Source organism: Lepidochelys olivacea (assembly GCF_965140295.1).
Source record: "Lepidochelys olivacea isolate rLepOli2 genome assembly, chromosome: 3".
Classification (NCBI taxonomy): domain Eukaryota; kingdom Metazoa; phylum Chordata; order Testudines; family Cheloniidae; genus Lepidochelys; species Lepidochelys olivacea.
In genome coordinates, this window is record NC_140413.1 from 195,751,456 (window position 1) to 195,769,998 (window position 18,543).

The 18,543-nt window shown below is 44.4% G+C and overlaps 1 protein-coding gene across 1 annotated transcript in view; it reads right to left on the bottom strand.

Annotated features, from left to right (window-relative positions):
- Positions 1 to 455: 455 nt before the first annotated feature.
- Positions 456 to 18,543, bottom strand: part of SLC1A4 (solute carrier family 1 member 4) — a 42,210-nt gene continuing 24,122 nt past the window's right edge. The window contains exons 5-8 of the mRNA XM_084623072.1: positions 16,720 to 16,953; positions 15,838 to 16,032; positions 14,044 to 14,178; positions 456 to 12,284 (exon numbers count right to left, since the gene is read on the bottom strand). Coding sequence (XP_084479198.1) covers positions 12,050 to 12,284; positions 14,044 to 14,178; positions 15,838 to 16,032; positions 16,720 to 16,953 — 799 coding nt within the window. The 3' untranslated portion in view covers positions 456 to 12,049. The remainder of the gene's footprint in view (positions 12,285 to 14,043; positions 14,179 to 15,837; positions 16,033 to 16,719; positions 16,954 to 18,543) is intronic.

The following is an 18,543-nucleotide window of genomic DNA, read 5'->3' on the forward strand; positions in this document are numbered from 1 at the left end:
ACGCTGGTGAGAGTCTCTGGAAGCCTGTCCTCCTCCCCACATCATCAAACAGGGGCTGTCCCAAGAAGCCCCCTTAAAGAAGGGTTCTTGCTACAGTGGGATGTGCAGAAATGTAATGCAGCTTTGGGCTGCCCAGAGATACGTGTGGCCAACGGTGGGTGGAATTATGTACAGCTATCATCACTGATGTATGTCTGAGCAATGTAGGAGCAAAGATTTGGGACCTGAGAGCAGCTAAATCCCAAGATCCCTGCTTAGTTTTCACTCTGTCCTTAGGAATACTCTCAATGAAGTCAATAGCAATTTGCTAGAGTAGAGATTTTAGGACTGGGACTTTGGGGGTTCAAACCCGCAGTCCCCTGCTCAGGCCCTCTGGGAGTTTTGTCTGATCAAGATCTCAGATTAGGAACGTAGGCCCGGTAATGTGTTATGTTTTCTACATACAAAGAGCAAACTGTGTCGAGATTACTTTTATTTCAGATTAAGGAAACCACCAAAGAAAGAACAAATAATAATGTTCAACGAGAGAGTGAGCACAGAGTCACTGCCTCTGTCACAACCATTTTGCTGTGAGCTGCAGCGCTACATTCCCCACTAGACAGAGAGGGGGACTTTTGTACATTTAAAGGTGCAGTACACAGAAAACAGAATCATAGCTACCCAAAATTCACTGAGTTACCTATACATCAATAAGATCCTTTATGCATGTGCGCGCACTCATACAAATCTGAGCTAGATGGATAATAACTAGACTTTTATGGAGTCACAAGGGTCAAACCAGAGAATATCTTTAAAATACTATTATTTACAGACATTCACGAAGTGCACACAACAGCACTAGATAGATAGATGGATAGCTATATATATATATATATATAATGGAGTAGTTATAAGTACAAGCAACATTAGTTTTGGTCTCAAGGCAGATACTTGTATCTGAGGGATATTAGTTCAGTCACCATTGAAAAGCTCTAGTACGGATGTTGGAGTTTTTTGTGTTTTATTTTATTAAAGGAATTAAATTAACATATAAAAATATAAGACCTGTCCCTCCTAAGGAGGGACAGTTTGTGCCTATGAAAAAAACAAAACCCACATACGCAAAGGCAGAAACATTAACGGTGAGGAGTTGAGAGGGTAAAGGAAAGACACTCGCTTTTCCCATCTCCTTGAATCAGGTTCCACTTTGATGCCAGCTTGTCACATACTCCTCTTTATCTCCATTGTCAACTGAGTCACTTACCTGGGGGTGCATAGTTATAGTCAACACCCAGACAGTGAACAGGGAATCAGGCCAAAGCACCTTAAACACAATGAGGCAGGTTTCATAGCTCTTGTTTAGAATTAGACTCTTCATACTACATAAATGTGTCTGGTGCCTCTGAGTCTAGCCTGTTGGTCAACCCCCCAAAGTATGAGTGGGTCATGATCAGTTTCCCCTAAACAAGAGGGGCTCCAGAGAACCAGAAATACCTTCCATTAACATACCACAGATGAGTATTGGGTTCCTCGTGCCAGCGACTAGTCAGGCTCTCCCTAAGACATGATTCATGATTCAAGCCATACAAAGGTGTTACAAAGATCATCAAGATAGATGTTAAACAGTGTAAATAAAGTGTTGGATGGAAAGTAACGTGAAATAGGTAATGAGATAGGGCCAGCTTGTGAGCCCATTTCTTCCACTCATGAGCAGTTGCGCTGGTCTGTAAGGTGCTATTGGTAACATAGGGCCTACCGGAATCACAGTGAGGAGCTGGCCAGAACTTAGCTGGCTTGATTGGGACCATTAACCATGGAACCCTGCTTAGCTCCCAAGGGTGAAAGACTATTCAGGTCTCGTCGCGTCATCTCTAGGCAGCTGTTCAGCCCAGCCCCTCCCCCAGAGTTGGAATCTATGGCTCCAGCTCCCTGCAGCAGGCCATAAGATGCTCCAGCACTGGCGAGCCAAGTCAGGGGAGACAGTGTTAACTTTACTAACAATGCACTAAAGGGCCCTGGTCCTCGCTCCGATCTGTTCCCTGTGGCAGCAACTACTATGGCAGGAGTCGCCTCTGCAGCCAGAATACAGAGTGGGAAAATGAATCCAAGGAATTAGGGCCACCTGCTTGGGGATCAGGGCTGATTCATCTCCAGAACTAGTTGTCTTTGAGTGGATCCAGTTTACATGGTTACTTGGCTAATGATGAGTGCCCCATGACGAAGATGCCTCTCGGAATGTCCCACAATCTTTGAAAATATGCACCTCTTTCCTCTTTATTACACGATGGGCATTCTCATGAACAGTAGCTTCTTAAAATGAAAACAATATTGGGACAGATCCTCAGCTGGTGTAAATTGAGGTAGCACCACTGAAGTCAAGTCCATCAAAATTAATGGAGCTATGGTGACTTATGCCAGATGAGGATCTGTTTCTGTTAGTACTGATGTAAACTCCAGTGTGTACTAGTTAATATTTGGGGCTATTTTCATCGTTATACAATATGAATACTGTTCTCTTTGTGGGAATGTGTTTAATACCCAGGGGTTTTTGGCAATGTGTATACAATTTCCTTGGAGCAAAGCATTCTGGAAAGATCTCATATTTAATTCTGCAATTTGTACTTCAGTTAGCATAGGTTTTATGTACACATAGGTTGTCTTTGTTCATAAAGTAAATATTAGCTAAATAGTATGTTGCACTGATCAGCCTTATGGGCCCATGTGATGAAAGACCTTGTCATAATGCAGTTGCACAAAAGGACAGAGCTAACATTACCCTGAGACTCTTCATGCTGTATTTCCTGGCCTCTGTAGATTTAAAACCATAACATTCATGTTGCTTTAATACAGGGTTGTCTTTGCAGTTGTTTACTCTGTCAGGTTTCTGTAGCAGGTTGACCTTTTGTATGAGTAGGCCAGCCTGCCTTGCAGCCAACTTCTGTGGCCTTTTGGGAACTTGCCTACCTGGAAAAGCCTACTGTATGTTTTTGTTGAGTGAGGCACATGGAGTCTCATCCTCTGAAGTGCTGAGGATCATCAGTTCTCACTGAAGTCAGCGGTAAAATATGAATTACACCCGCTGTTGTTTGAGGATTCTCAGAACCTCAGAATCAGGCTTGTCAGGAGGTGTCAAATAAATGAGACCCTCATTTAATGTTTCTTAGCTTGTGAGAACTTCATCTCAAAGGAAAGATGAACCTTTACATGTTAACTCTTCACTTTTAGTTTTCCACCCAGTATAAACCAGAGTCTGTGACATCTTTCCTCAACCTCAAACAGCAATATTCCCTGCCCAATTTATTAACCCCAGAATGATGTTCTGCATCCACTACATATTCATTATTTTTGAGGGGAAGGATAGTCTTCTAGCTAATGCACCGGACTTGGAAGTCAGGAGAGCTGAGTTCTATTCCTAGCTCTGTCTCAGACTTTCTGGGAGACCTTTGGCAAGTCAGTTCACATTGCTGTACATTCATTTCTGCACCTGTAAAATGGGACAATAGTACTTGCCCATCACAAATGTCTGTAGATATGTGTATGTGGGCAGCACAATGGATGCGTGAAGAATTAATATCAGTATGAGCTGTATAACTTCTTCAGGTGTGAAGATGGAGTTATTGTAGCTAGACAAATTCTGAGCCGTTTTCATCACGTGGAATAGATAGAATGGAAGCTCCTTCAGTGTGCTGTCCAACGTTTGGAAAGGTCTTGGAATCATTTCCCTTGTTGCCTTCTTTCCTCCATGAGAATGAAGTGGCAACGGAACATGGTTCTCATCAATACACTCAACAAACTCCATTTTCTGTTTATATAAAAGCTGATGTGTGTCATACTGAGAAGCTTTTGCCTCAGCCATTCAGCATATAGAAAAGTGGGACAGTCAGTGATCCAGAATTGTACTGTTATTTCTCCATGTTCATGGCTAATAGCCAGTAGCGGTTTATCAGAGGCCTTGAATTAGCATACGCTGTATGCTTATTTCTCAATAATTGAACACCAGACAAATCTCTGCACTCTGCCTGGCCTCCCACAAATTTTTGCCAGAGTGGAATATGCAAATTCCTGCAATCTTTTACACTTTAGCCCATACAAGTCCCTGTCCATTTGCCCATAGCAAACATGGCCACCTTTGCTTCTCAGCCCATTCCCTTCTCTATCAACCCCCCACATTCCTCTCAATCTCTTCCCACCCCCAGCTCCTCCTCCTTCCTCACAAGCAAAGTGTGTCCCCTCCCGCATATCTCAGATGAATGGATTCCTTTATTACCTTCACAGTTGTAAAGCTTCTACTCTAGCCTTCCTCGAACATCTTATCACCTCTTTGGCCTTAGGAGTTTGTTTAGGATACGGTGGCTATTGCCTAGTACACAGAAAGTTCCCTCAATGTTTCATCTAATGTTTCCGTCCAATGATGTCACTGCTCATCCATATGTAATTAAAATGATGAAGAGACAAATGAGAGCAGGATTAGATTTTTCCCTAGCTTCCACAAAGTGTTTATATAACTTAAACCATCCAGCCACTGCCCTAAATCCCTATTCTCCTTCACCAGTGTTAAGGTGTGCATGGGGACCCTTATATTAGCAGATATAGAATAGACTCATAGACTATCAGGGTTGGAAGGGACCTCAGGAGGTCATCTAGTCCAACCCCCTGCTCAAAGCAGGACCCAAGATACATGTGGGGAAATACATTTTCCCAATACTTACTCTGCCTTGTGGTTCTAAATGAGCACTAGTTATTCCACTTGATTTGGCCTTCAAGTAATCCAGCATCAGGATGGAAGGCTGTGATTTCACAGGGCATTGCACTCCCTTGTTTGATCAAAGCACACCGCTTTTGGCATGCAAGCAGATCTGAAATTGCTCCACAAGCATCCACTGAACTAGCACAGTGAATCTAACCTGTAAGAGGTCAATTCCTTTATCTGTCCAATAAAGAACACGCTGCACCTTGTACACTGCACCAGTGACTTGAATTGTTGCACAACAGATTGATAATGTTTAGTCTTTGGTTAATTATTATGTTTTATTAATTATTATTAATATTTAGGGCTTAGAGCACTTCACAGACATTTTAACTCCTTGCTCCTCACGCTACCCCTATCAGGTAAGTATTGTTATTCCTATTTTAAAGATAAAGAAACTGAGTGATGGAGGATTTCAGTGATTTGCCCATCTCCACACAGTGAATCAGTGGCAGGATTAGAATTTAGGGGGCCGACCTTCAGCAGGTGTAAAGTGGCAGGGCCCTGCTGAAGTAAATGGATCTCAGGCAATTTACACCAGCTGAGGATCTGTCCCTAAGTTTCCCAACTCCCCGTCCTGTGCTTGTTCCTCACTCCTTCAAGGGGAGTTATTTATAAGGGTGGCACCTGTCGAGACTGAGAGGCAAAGGATGGATCTCAACATCAAGAACGTTGTCAGTGGGCTGTGCCATACAGAACGGGGCTGTGCTTGTGGAATGCTGTGAATAGAGATTCAGCCCCAGAGCGTTCTCAAACTTGACTCTCTCTGCAAAAGGTACCTCATGTATCTGTACCTCAGAAGTTTGGTATGTAACACAAGGAAAGGAGACAGCCCAGTGCTCTGTAATTTTGGATTTGGTGTGTGGCCTGCCTGACAGATGAAGCTCTTTCTTCAATAGCTGCCTAATGCTTCAGCCTTTATTTTTTTACTGCGGCATACGACATACGTTTTCATAAGAAAAAGGGATTCACCAGATAAGCAACCATGCCACAGGAGCCAAATTATCCGGCAAGAAGGTGGCAGGGGTTTGGTTTTATCAGTTGATTTGGTCATGGCTAACAGCCCTTGTTTTTATTCTTTCTTGAGGGCCAACAACGTGCACAGCGTTGTACAATGCACAACTGTAAACACAGCCCCTGCTTCCTGGAGCTTTCCGTCCAAAACTATTGAGCACCGTTCATCCTCCATCTAAGCTTGTGTCTAGCAGGCAGGCGTAGCCATTCTCACCAACCGTGAGGGACATCCCAGGAGGATCTTAAGTACTCACAATTACTGCGTTTCATGCAGCCTGACGGCACCACTACAACTCAACTACTAACAATAAACGACTTTATTCAAATGTTTCACCCCGTGAGAAGTATATTGACACTTCCTCTGCTTAAAATAGAAGCAGCTTGTTAGGCAACCCCTCCATCACACCAGCAGGGGGAAGAGTCCCCTTTCTCAGGATAACACGGGTACGACTGAGCATTTCCAAAGCACAGCACTTGCTCAAATCGCTGGTCAGACAGTAACTAACGAACCCTCACAATGCCCCTGTGAGGGAGGTAGGTATTATTAGCATATGGCTGGGAACAGACTGTCCAAAATCCCATGCTGACTGGCTGGTGGGGCTTTCTTTGTCTATACGCACTCACGCACCAACATCCACCTGTGCACAGCTGGGCATTGATCACTGATAAATACATGGGTGGGAGGCATTTGGGGGTGTAGGGGGAATGTGAGCATGAAGAGGCACAGCTGCCAAGGGAAGTGAAGGTGTCAAGCTGCCATTTTGGTAGCAGTTTGGGGACTCCACCCCTTCTGTTACATTATTATTACATTCTAGGGACTAGAAACCAGGACCACAGTGTGTTTGGTACTGTACAACCCAGACAGAAAGACTTGGAACCCCCTTTCTACTGTAAACTCTACATTGGAAACTCAACAACCTTCTACCTTTAGCATTTATACCACAGCAGCCTTGGAGCCAAACTCTTGCTCCAGGAAACATTTTTAAAAAGAGCATATACACAAATTGTGCGTGTGTGTGTGTGGTGTTTATAACCACTTAACCACTTTGCTTCTCTTTCCTCTAGTCTTCTTCTAGGAACTACTTTTCACAGAACCAGGAAGGCTATGTGGCACACCCCATTCTAAAAAATGGCCACTGAAGATGACTGAGCCGTACGCTAACAGCGCTGAGCCTTGTCAGACTGCGCATCAGACGGCTCCGGGAGCACTTCCTGCGTTGAGATTGCGTTTCAGGCTCACTCTTTGCAATGCTGCCGAGGCACAACGCATCAATAACGACTAACACACACAGGTGTGGCTTAGTACTGCGCTGTCTCCATCTGCAGAGGGAAATGAGGAGAGAGGGACAGATTCTCTTTTTTACCCTAAGGCCTCTTTACGCCGTGCTGGCAGTTTAAACAGACATTGAAGCCCCAGTGTCAAACTGTTGTAAAGGAGTCTTAGGGCAGGTCTGCATTACCGCTTGAGTCGATGTAACTTATGTCACTCAGGGGTGTGAAAAAGACCCCCCCACACACACACTGAGCGATGCAAATTAGAGCGACCTAAGTGCTGACGTTCTCTCTCCAACATAGTTTCCGCCTCTCACAGAAGTGGAGTAATTGTGCCAATGGGAGAGCGCTCTCCCACTGGCACAGAGCGTCTTCACCAGACACACTAAAGTGGAGCAGCTGCGTCAGTGAAGTTGCGCCAATGTAGCGCTTCTAGTGTCGACCTGCCCTATGTGTAAATGAGAATCTGGGTCAGAAAACTTAAGTGACTTGAGTCAGTGGCAGAACTGGGACTGGACCTTAGGGGTTCCTGGCCACCAATCCCCTACTTATCTCTAGCCCACACTGCCTCTCATAGGCCGTGTCCCCAAACCGGAAGCATTCCCTTCCATAGTACACTCCACCGTTGAATCACAGCAAACTGACAAATTGGGAAAAGGGCCACATCACGTCATAACAAAAACAACAGCACTTTGGAACTGCAATATAAAGATTGCTCCTCATACTGACAGCCTGAGCGATGTTCAAAGTACCAGAGTGAAACCAACAGGTCCCGATATGCTGACCCCTGCTACCCTAAGGACGAGAATACTCCTGTTTGTATAACTTCTTGGACTGTTCGAACTAGGAAACTTTAGATACCTCCCATTAGCCTCCTACCCAAAGCAAAGGCAGGTTCCTTGAAGTCTCCAAAGACCCTCTACTCGCTGAACAACAATGTGGCACTCTCTTCTCTGATGTCACACTCAGAAGTGCCAGCCACCTCTGCAATCAGTATTTGCATGAGCGTTGCTGTCTGGAATAGGCTGGTTGACTGGCATAATGAGGTGATCCTGTTGAAATATCGCTTTGTGGAATAACGTTTCCAGGAGTGATGTCAAGAAAACAATGGTCTTGTGCCAGAGAAACCCACCACTAAACCAGAGTCTGAGATATCTGTGGATAACCTGGTAGATCTTCTAATCCCACCTACGGTCCCTCTCTGCCTCTCCCTCACTGGTATAAATCAGTAGTAACCTTAATGAAATCCACACAGCTGCACCAGTGCTAAATAGGGTTAAGTGAGGGCCTTAGCACCTAAACTATGCTGTTATGATCCTGGCCCCTGGCTCCCGCCCCTTAGACAGTGCAACCACAGGAAAGGGAGGGCACCACCTCAGAAGATGCCATGGCATCCTGGAGTCTGTTGGGGAGGGCTATCTTTCAACCCCTGTGGAGTACACTGGCTGCAGGGAGAAGGCACAGGAATGACCCCCTTCTGATTCAAAGGCCAAAAAATACTTATTTCATACAAGGGAACTGGTATATTAATGGAAGGAAAATCAATTGACTCAACGTGTTTCCAGCCTGGAGACAAATCATGGCAGGGACCAGTGAAATTGTACGACTCAGTTATGCACGTTAATGCAAAGTAATTTGAATTGTTTACAGATTGTATCAATATTACAATGAAATCCTGGTGATCTGTGCTGGCAGCAGTACAGATGTGATTGGCTTTACTGGGCGGGCTGCTGAGCATACAACAGCTGCTTTGTCTGCTGGCATGCAGTCCCTTTGCCACAGATTCTGTAAAGTGCTCTGAAATATGGTGTTCTTTGTGTAATACGGTCTGGTGCATCATAAGAACTATAGCTGAATACCAGGACCTTTTATATAATATTTTTTGTAATGATGTTATTTTAAGGACCCGATTTAATGCCAAGTGAAGTAAACAGAAAGTTTCTCATCAACTTCATTGGGTTTTGGATCAGGCCCCATGTTACAACAGGGACAGATGCTAAAATGTTTAGTGTTATTTGCATAAAAGATACTATAACCTTGGATCCATTACAATTTTGCATAGTACATGCAACTCAAAGAGTACAAACAAAAGGAACACCCAAATAGAAATGACAAAGTCATCATCTAGGACTGCACAGTGTTTAAGGCAGGTAACATCATGTGTAAGAGCAGACAATGAGAAATATTACTTATGACAAGGATTATCAAAAGAAATATGTAGTTTGACTGGCACTGAGAAAGTGATTTTCCAGGGAATCTCTGGGTTGTCTCTTGCTACATTAGAATAATGAAAGGACTGGCTCAGTTGACAAGATTAAAATACAGTTTTGCTACCTGCAAGATTCCAGATTTCTTGACCATTAAGAAGAATGGTCCTGAACAATCTTGTGGTCCATACAAATCCTCTGGCACATTTTTGCACAAGCAGGAGCGTTAGCCTTGGTTAAATTCCAACTCCAGTAATTAGCCTAGCTCCCTAACTTTAACTAATGCAATGCACTTTATATGAGGCTCCATCTAAAATCTATCCAGAAACTGAAGCTGGTGCACCATTCCGCAGCTCGTTTGTTACAGGGTACACCCTTTGGGGAACACATGATACCCGTGCTTTTGGATCAGCACTGGCAACCTATCGGGTACCATGTAGAATCTGAACTATGAGCTTTGCCCTACAAGGCCCTCAATGGCCTGGGACCTAATGAGCACGCTATGCTGCCACAGTTGGGACTGTAGGATAGGGACATCTGGGTTGGAACCCCAGAGGGAGGGGGCAGGGTATTCTGTCAGGGGCCCTCCAATCTAAGGGTCATACCCCACCTTGGTCCAAAATATCACTAGTGTATTGACCTTCAGGGCAGGTGGTAAGGCCCCTTTTGTGTTCCTGAGCTGAGAGGAACTGGGAGGAATCTTATGGGGGATTGTAAGATTGTGACATTACTGTCAGGTGCTGGGTGGTGAGCACATGTTAATTACTGGGCAAAGGGGAGTCCTGCGAGGAGCCTCTTTATACCACTGTATTTTAAAAATGAGTCAAGGAGTGTCATGTGCTCTTTTTTATGAACATGGGTTTAAATCAAAAGAATAAATTTTACGTGCAGTTTCAGAGCTGACTGATTCATTTGCCGCTTTCTATCTTAAGCATGTGTGTAGCATTTCTGTGCACAATTAAGCATGCACTGCATATCACCTCATAGGTGGCTGCGTTTCATTGGTGCAGGCTGTGATCCCTGTGTACATCTTGTGTATCAGTTTGTAAAGGAAGACTAAGGGAGAGAAATGCTGCTTTTTCCTAGGGTAAACGTTCATTGCTGAGACAAGCCAACAATAGCCCAACGGCTCCCCGCTGTTCCACAAGCAATAATCAGGCTAAACACACGTGGGAGGCTCACACAGAGAGGAGCCGGGGTTATGCATTGCATTGATTTATGGGGAAAGGGAAGCCCCACCATTTGAACAGTGTTCATTTTGAGGCCCTGTCTCCGTGGCAGTCTGGCCACTTTTCAGAGTAACAGCCGTGTTAGTCTGTATTCGCAAAAAGAAAAGGAGTACTTGTGGCACCTTAGAGACTAACCAATTTATTTGAGCATGATTTGGCCACTGATTTCAATGAGATGTGGCTCTGACCCTGTGGGGGCAGTGTAGAAGTCAGGGAGCAGCTGACTCAGTTTCAGGCAGAATACCCTGTAGGAATTAAAATTTACACCATTAAGTCCTGGCCTATGGTTTCTTCCACCTCTTGTGGTAAGAACAGACATGATAAGAGTGAACTGCTGCAGACAAGGGGCCTAACAGCAGCACATCCACCAAGCTGGCTATCTTCTTGAAGGGACAGGGACACCAGGGCAGCATACAAAGAGGGGCAGGCACAGCCGTCCCAAGAGCCAGGAGGATTATTAGGAATCACTGGACTCCACACTCCTTCCCCCTCTCATGCCATCAGTAGTCCCTACTCTGGACATCCAGGGAATAATGCTTTGGATTTTTCATCAGTTTAAACATTTTGAGTTTTTATATTCTTTTCTTGTCTGAGAAATGTTGCTTGGAAAAGGATATGTTCCAATATGTCTGACTTGAGCCATTAAAGAAACATGAAGAGTTTCTAGTGGCAGTAGATGCATGTGTGTGTTTAGGTGCGTAGAGCTTAATTATTTGTCACTCAGTGTTGTTATAGACAATTCTCTTGTAGACACAGTTATACTGTAACTTGCTCTAGAAGTTCTCAGCCCAAGTGTAATTACTTTGCCAAAACTGGGTTAAAACTGGTTTGTCAGTTTTAAATACAGAGCAAGGCAGATCTTTTGTCTGCATCCAATCTTTGTTATTTTAGAGTTTAAAGTTGCGGGGTTGATTTCTATCACTGAAAGCTAGGAGAATAGATAGCGAATGCTGCCACAGTGTCTGCTTCCTGGGGATGTTTGGATAAAGTTGCAGGGCAATGGACTGAGGATCAGACTCCCTTGAGCTATTCATTTGGATTTTAAAATTTCTGGTCTTCAGCATTTATTTGCGGTAACGTGTGCACAAAGGACAAGGGGAGTGGTGTGTTAGAAATGCACTTCCTTTTTCCCACTAGATACTATTAAATAATAGGTGTTTCTGAGAAAGTATTGGCACCTACATAACATTACCCTGCCATCCGGGATCCCCCAGCTCTCAGACCTGTTTGTGGTGCAAATTCCATCTACAACCAGTATGCGCTCTCTGTTTAGCCTGGCCCCCCAGACTTTTATTAATAAATATCTTTTTAACCCCAAAAAAGAATCCTTATTGGTACCATTGTCATATACATGTATGCATGTACGCACACCACACACATACTTGTGTTGTAGGAAACATCATAACATCATTATGAGTTGATTGCTCGCTCCAGGGAGAGACAGACACACACACACACACACATGCCTAACACGTCTGTAGCTTTAAATCATTGCCACTGAAACTCAAAAGGTGAACACACAGCCAGTCCCTAACAGCAGTGCAAATGGTCTAGCATGTTAACAAGTCAGCAGTCCACCTGTTTGCAGGCTTTCCCCAAGTTCACAGTACTGATTCTTTTGACTCTGGCTCCGCAGTACTGGCTGGGGTTGGGACTTGGTTCCTGTGTGTTACCAGAGGTGATGTTTCCCCTTCAGATTTGCAGTTGGGAATTGCTTCTACATTGACTTCATTTAGCTCCTGCTCTTTTGCCTTCATTTCTTTTTGATTCAGATAATGAAGGATACCTGCTCCCAGGGCATCTCCTTCAACGTTCACAACAGTGGTGGTTCGATCCCTGGTCAATGGCAAAAGCACAAAGGCACCCTTTTAACGTAAGCAATACAATTCCATATATGGGGCCAAATTCATCCCTGGTGTAACACCACTGAAGTCAATGGAGACAGAAGGAATTCTTGTGGATAGACAGTGGCATTAGATGTTCTCTATAGGGACCATCACAGTTTTAATATAGAAGTGTACAGTGTTTTATGGGTGGCTCCAACTATTAGTGTTGGTTGTTCTCAATCTCTATGCTTCCTCTTCAGCTGCCAGTGTAACACTTCCCCTCTAGACAGGGGAGCACACACAAGTGATCTCCCTTGAGACAGATGTGCTTTCTCCACTATCCCACTGCTTCCACTTCCCTCCCTCCACAGCTGTCTCCACCAGCACAAGGAAGAGAGAGCCCTGAATCCATTCCTGAACTTGAGTCCCCTGCACAATGAGAATGAAATGGGTGGGGGTGAGGTGGGAAGGAAGAATGACTGTTGCCCTTTTCCCTTGCCTTGTGCATCCAACAATAACCTGGCCCAAGGATTTGCCTCAATAGCCTTCTCTGGCCAATGGTCTTGACTGCAGCCTAGGTCAGTGCACTGTAAACCGGTTATTTCACTAGCACTGCAGTGTCGGTGGTAAAGTACTTTAATGTTAGGCTCTCTGGGTTATTAAGATTGATAAATTTTCTGGCCATTGGGGCAGGGAGGGGTTAAGAGTCAGCGGGTGAAGCACTGCTGTAGCTAGACATACCAATTGGTGGGAGCTCACAGGCAGACAGCAATGATTAAAGTGCATAAGGGACTGGTTGAGCGAAAAGTCTAAGAGCCCCATTTTGGATAGCTCAGTTAAAGTGACAGGAGAGCTATCTACGCCTCTCAGGTATTCGCAGATGGTCCCCATGTCACTAAGCAGAGCTACACACAAGGAGTCTTTTAACCTTTCTCCCTGGGAGAGGAGTTATTTAGGGCAGTACAAGAAGGTAAATCTAGGAGTCATGAGAAGAAAGTTAGTCTGAATAGCGGGATAAGACTCTTCACACTGGGATCTGTTAGGCTGATTTCAGAAGGGAGATTTGTCTTGGTAAGAGCTGAGCAGAACTGAATAAGAATGTCAGAATTTGGGCCTTATCTGGCTCTTTCCAACAGCAAAGAAAGGAGAGGTGCAAAAATAGCTAACTAAATCCTGATGAACATTGCACCTGCCCCATAACATGTTCATGCAGCAGCATTAGCTCTGTTTTATGATCACTGGCTGTCCCTTGACTCCACACTTCTGCCAATGTAGGATTGTTCCCTACAGTATATTCCCCAGTCCTTTGTCTAACCTAGTTTTAAATGTCTGAAGCAACAGGATGTGTACTGCTTTCCCCAGGAGACCATCACACTGCCTAATGAAGCCAATGCTCAGGAAGCTTTTCCCCATTATTCAGCCTCAGTTCTCTTTTTCTTCTATCTAATTTATAGCAATACCCTCTTGTACAGCTCTAAATAATTCCTCTTCAGGGAACTATAGTCAATGGGAATTTCATCTCAACAAAGATTAAGTAAAATTTGAATAAGTACTTTAGGATCTGCCCTACAGTTCTTATTTAATTGAAACAGAATTATGTTATTCTCGGCCTTTTCTGGTGAAGATAGAGAAAAAGAGTGTGTGCGCAAACTCGATATACAACTGTGTGAGTTGAGTTTTTATTTTCAAGACTATTGCTTTTGTTCCCTCAGTGCTGTGCTTCCAATTATATATGCTGCAGCAGATAATATATATTATACAGTACTTACACAATCCAGTCCACTGCTAATATCAAGGATAGATCGTTGGTGGGAAGTCCAATGGCCTCCAGGATAATAGCAATGGTCAGAACACCTCCAGCTGGGACTCCAGCCGCTCCAACGCTGGCTGCAGTGGCAGTCACACTGAGAACGTTTTCAAACACGAGTTAGTGCAAATTCAGTAACACACTCATTCAATGGTTACAGAGCATATTTTCCTACAGGGGCAATTTTAACCAAAGCAAAAGGAGGGGGGCAAATGTAACTTCTTTGTCTACAGATTCTTCCGTATTGGGCCATGTGTTCTGCTGATGTACAGTAATGGAAATGAATACTGTTGGGTACTGAGTGCTGTTATTCTGCAAGAATCAAAACTAGCTATCCAAGGAATGACTCTGCTGCTAATACTACCAGTGTATTTTCAGATGAGCAACGTGCATCACAGTTTATCTCTGCCATGTACATGAAAAATGATAAAAGCAATCAAAGTGTGCTGGATGCTTTGCAGTCAGAATTAGACCTGTTCCTGCCCAGAGGTGTGTAAGTGATCCAAATGGACAACATGCAAGCAAAAGAGCAAGGAAAGGAAGCGGATGGCTGGGAGGAAGGGGAGTACCCAGAATATGTCCCAGGGATGTCTGCGGGATGCAGAATGTTGGTGTCTTCGGGGTGCTAAAAATTACTTGTGGGATCACTGAGGAATTTTGGAGGGTCTTGGGGAGGGATCTGAAGGATGAAAAGGACGGCTCATGGTATATAGGCTATTTCAGGTGTGGAAGGGACAGCCCAGCATGAGGGTGCTTGAGGGAGAAGGTGTTTGATTAACACAGGGATGGGTGCAGTATTGATAGACAAATAGGAGGGCAAATAAGGGGCATGCAAAAGGATACGCGGAGTAACGGCTCTGAACAGGGCAGTCATGGAAAGCTAGGGATGGGACACAGGCCAGGGCAGAGGCATACGGCACGTGAGGGTAAGGCGTATGAAACTGACACAGAAGGTGATGTGGAGCTGCCAAAGCAAGCGCGAGGGGAGCAATGTGGTCAAAGGGCTGCGTGTGGATGACGAACGCGAGGGCAGCATTCTGGATAGACAGGGCACAGGAAAGGCCAGCAGCATGGGCACAGGAAAGGCCAGAGAAAGGGAAGTTACCGTAGACAAGGTGGGAAATTATCAAGGCAGGAAGGAACACAGCTATTAGCAGTGAGGAGAGGAAGGAAAGGACAGGGTTTGGATTGGTTGTAAAGAAAGAAGTGACTTACTGGCATCCAAACATGAGAGGTAAAGGAGAATAAGGGGTTAAGGAGGATATGGCAGGCAAGGGCATAGGAAAGGCCATGGAATTACCTAGCTTGATGGCCAGGGGATGGGGAAAGGGGAGCTTGAGATGGAGAGAAGAGTTCTGCACAAATGGCATTTTTGAGATGCTCAGTATCCATTTAAGATTCAGATCTAGCCCTTAATCTCCAAATTTATCAAACCTCCCTAAATTCCAGTACACGTCAAAATGAGATTTATAAAGCTTTAAAGACTCCTGTTGTATTGTTGGATAATACGTTCCACAGCAATGTACAACTGCAGTTCAGAGGTCTGGTTTGGGTTGTCCTGGAGTCTCCAGGAATCAAAGATTATGTCATGTGATGAAATCTTCAGGAATACATCCAACCAAAACTGGCAACTGTAGGTCTGGAATTTGAACTGCTAGGTATTAAAAAATGATTTGTGTTTAAAAACAGAAAGACCCCAGGCTTAGCATGGTGTTTGGGGGCCAGGGAGATGTGGTTTGAATTACAAGCAACTTACAGAATAGTAAAGATCTGTCCAGCATTGAGGTCAACATTGTTCAGCTGAGCAATAAACACAGCTGCCACGCACTGGAATATAGCGGCTCCATCCATGTTCACAGTGGCCCCAATAGGAAGGATGAACCTACTGATCCTCTTGTCTACTCCATTGTTTTCTTCAATACACTTGATCATTGATGGGAGAGTAGCTGAGCTAGAAACAGACAGGAAATAAGACAACCATGGAGCAGTGCAGTCCTGTCCAACCCAGTGCATAAGCTGTCAGTTTATTATCATTCTTAGTATTTCCCTAGTACTGCTACATAGAATTCTAGGCCAAGATTTTCAACACTGACTAGTGACTTTGGGTGCCTGATATGAGAGGTCTTAAAAGGGCCTGATTTTCAAAGGGCAGGTGTGGGGTCAGAACTTTTTGAAAATCTGGACCTTTATAATGCCTCAAATTGGGCACCCCGGATCACTAGTCCCTTTTGAAAAGCTTGGCCAAGAGCAATGTATAACTATTCTCAGCAAAAGCAACAGCTCCTTTGCAAAGTGGTATTGCCTTCTTCCTTGGTTATGGTTAGGAAAGAGATTTTCTTTAAATGGGAAAGCAAACAGATTCCCCCGTCCCACACACCGTGTCGCTGAAGTTGTTGAAATATGGGCTGCACATCATTGCTAATAATGGCATCAATATTGCAAAAGGTTATGCCCGGATGTAGAGTTAACCCTTCTGGTGTCTCTCTGACATCAGTGGGAATCCGTAAGGGGGATACCATATGCCTAACCACAGTCCTTTGCAGAATCAGGGCCAATATTTGCATCTGAAACTTGTTCAAATTAAAACGTGGATTTAGCATACCATTATTCCATTTCAGAAACAAGCACAATAGCACACCTTGAACAAGTGGCAAAGGCCGTTGCCAATGGCGTTATAAGTCCTAAGAGAAAGCTGAAAGGATTTTTGCGTGTGAATGCAAAATACACAAGCGGCAAAATGATTCCTCCATGGATGACGTGACCCAGAATTGAGGCAAAGATGTATTTTCCCAGGCTGGTTACCAGAAGGACAATATCTTCCATTTCCACAATCTTGCTTCCAACAAGGAACGTAATGCCAATAGGCACATACCTATATAAAGGGGAAAAAAAGGGTTGTCTTTGATTAATATAAAGCAAGAGGAACAAGCCTTAAAAAGACACCTGCCACTTTCGTTTTTAGGGACCAAATTCTTCCCACCAGGCAACTTGTGTACAGCACTCTTCCCCTACTGAAGGGGTGAAATCTGCAGTGAATTCCATGCCTCCAGAACCACAGACTACATGGGGCCATACGCTCTATACACTTACACTAAACAAATTTACCATGAACTGTGCTCTCTCTTGGTTGCTAAAGGGGACGTTGTCAGGCTAGATAAGCTGTCATTGGCCCTTGGCCTGAAAGTAACATCCAAGAAGGCTGTAAAGTGGCACTGCCAGGAGCGGAAATGGTACAGGAATGTTGGCAGAAGCTATCAGGGAGATTGCATGCCCACAGGAGAGAGTGCAGGAGAAGATGTGTATTGTGGAGTTTTATTCCATCAGCGAGGATGCCAGGTTAGTTTCTGAAGCTCAGAAGGCACAGGGCCAGCCCACGGAAGGCATTTAACTCTAGTATTTGTCTACAACAACTGCACGTCTGGAGTCTCACTCAGGCCTACAGCTCTATACACACACCCATCTACGGACACACCAAATCTTCAGGCATCAATAATTTGTTTGTGGTTTCCTTTGTCAGCAACAGTTTACAATTCTCAAAGGGAGCTCCTTGGGAGCTGCATTTAGGCCCCAAACACATCTCCAGCCCAAGGAGCCCGGCTGTGTGCTGGGGAATTCCCTGGAGATGAAAAGAGAAGAAATTCTCACCACAGCACAGCAGCTGCTACTCCAGTTTCCAGGCTTACTCTAGTCCCTGGGCCCCCAAAGCAATAGCTGGTGGATCAGAATATGAGTAGATCCACTGACATGTCCTTTCCTCTTCCATCCCACAATCTGCCCCTGCCCTCAAGAGAGAGCCAATGTCACCTCTTGTACAGTACCCCAGTCCTTGCCCTGGCCTGTGTGAGCAGCAGCTCCCCCTCCTTGGCTGGTATGATGAAGGCTTCTCATCTTATTTCAATTTACTTTAACCACAGGCTGACAACAGCCCTTAAAGGTTTGATGGTTGGGTTTGGTTCACAGAAGGGGAGGAGATTCCAGACACTTATCTCGTAAGAACAGTTTTGCCCATCCCTAACTGTTACTTGAAAAGTGTGAGAGATTTTGGATAAATATCAGGAGGACACCGATAGCCTTAGAGAAGGAAAGAGAAGTGAGAATTACTGTACGTTGCCATGTCAGGCTCAGAAGCATTCCAATAATCCACAAAGAAAAGGATTACATATGGCTGATTAATGTGGAGAGTTAGCTTCATTAATGAGCTGAGTACAAGAACCACCCTCTATCAGTTTTTGATAGCCTAGGAATTACACTCCAGAGTGAAAGCCTTAAGCTGCTTTGAGACTTTTAAATTTATATCCCTAATGACAGAAATGAACAGAAAGGTCTGTATTTATAAGGTCAGATATTTTGTTGAATCCATTCCACTTCTTGGGGAAAAAACAGCAGTTCAAGTGAAAAAAAACCGCACCTGTCAGGATGTATATACATGGAGTTAGAAAAGGACAGAGCATAATTTGAGAGA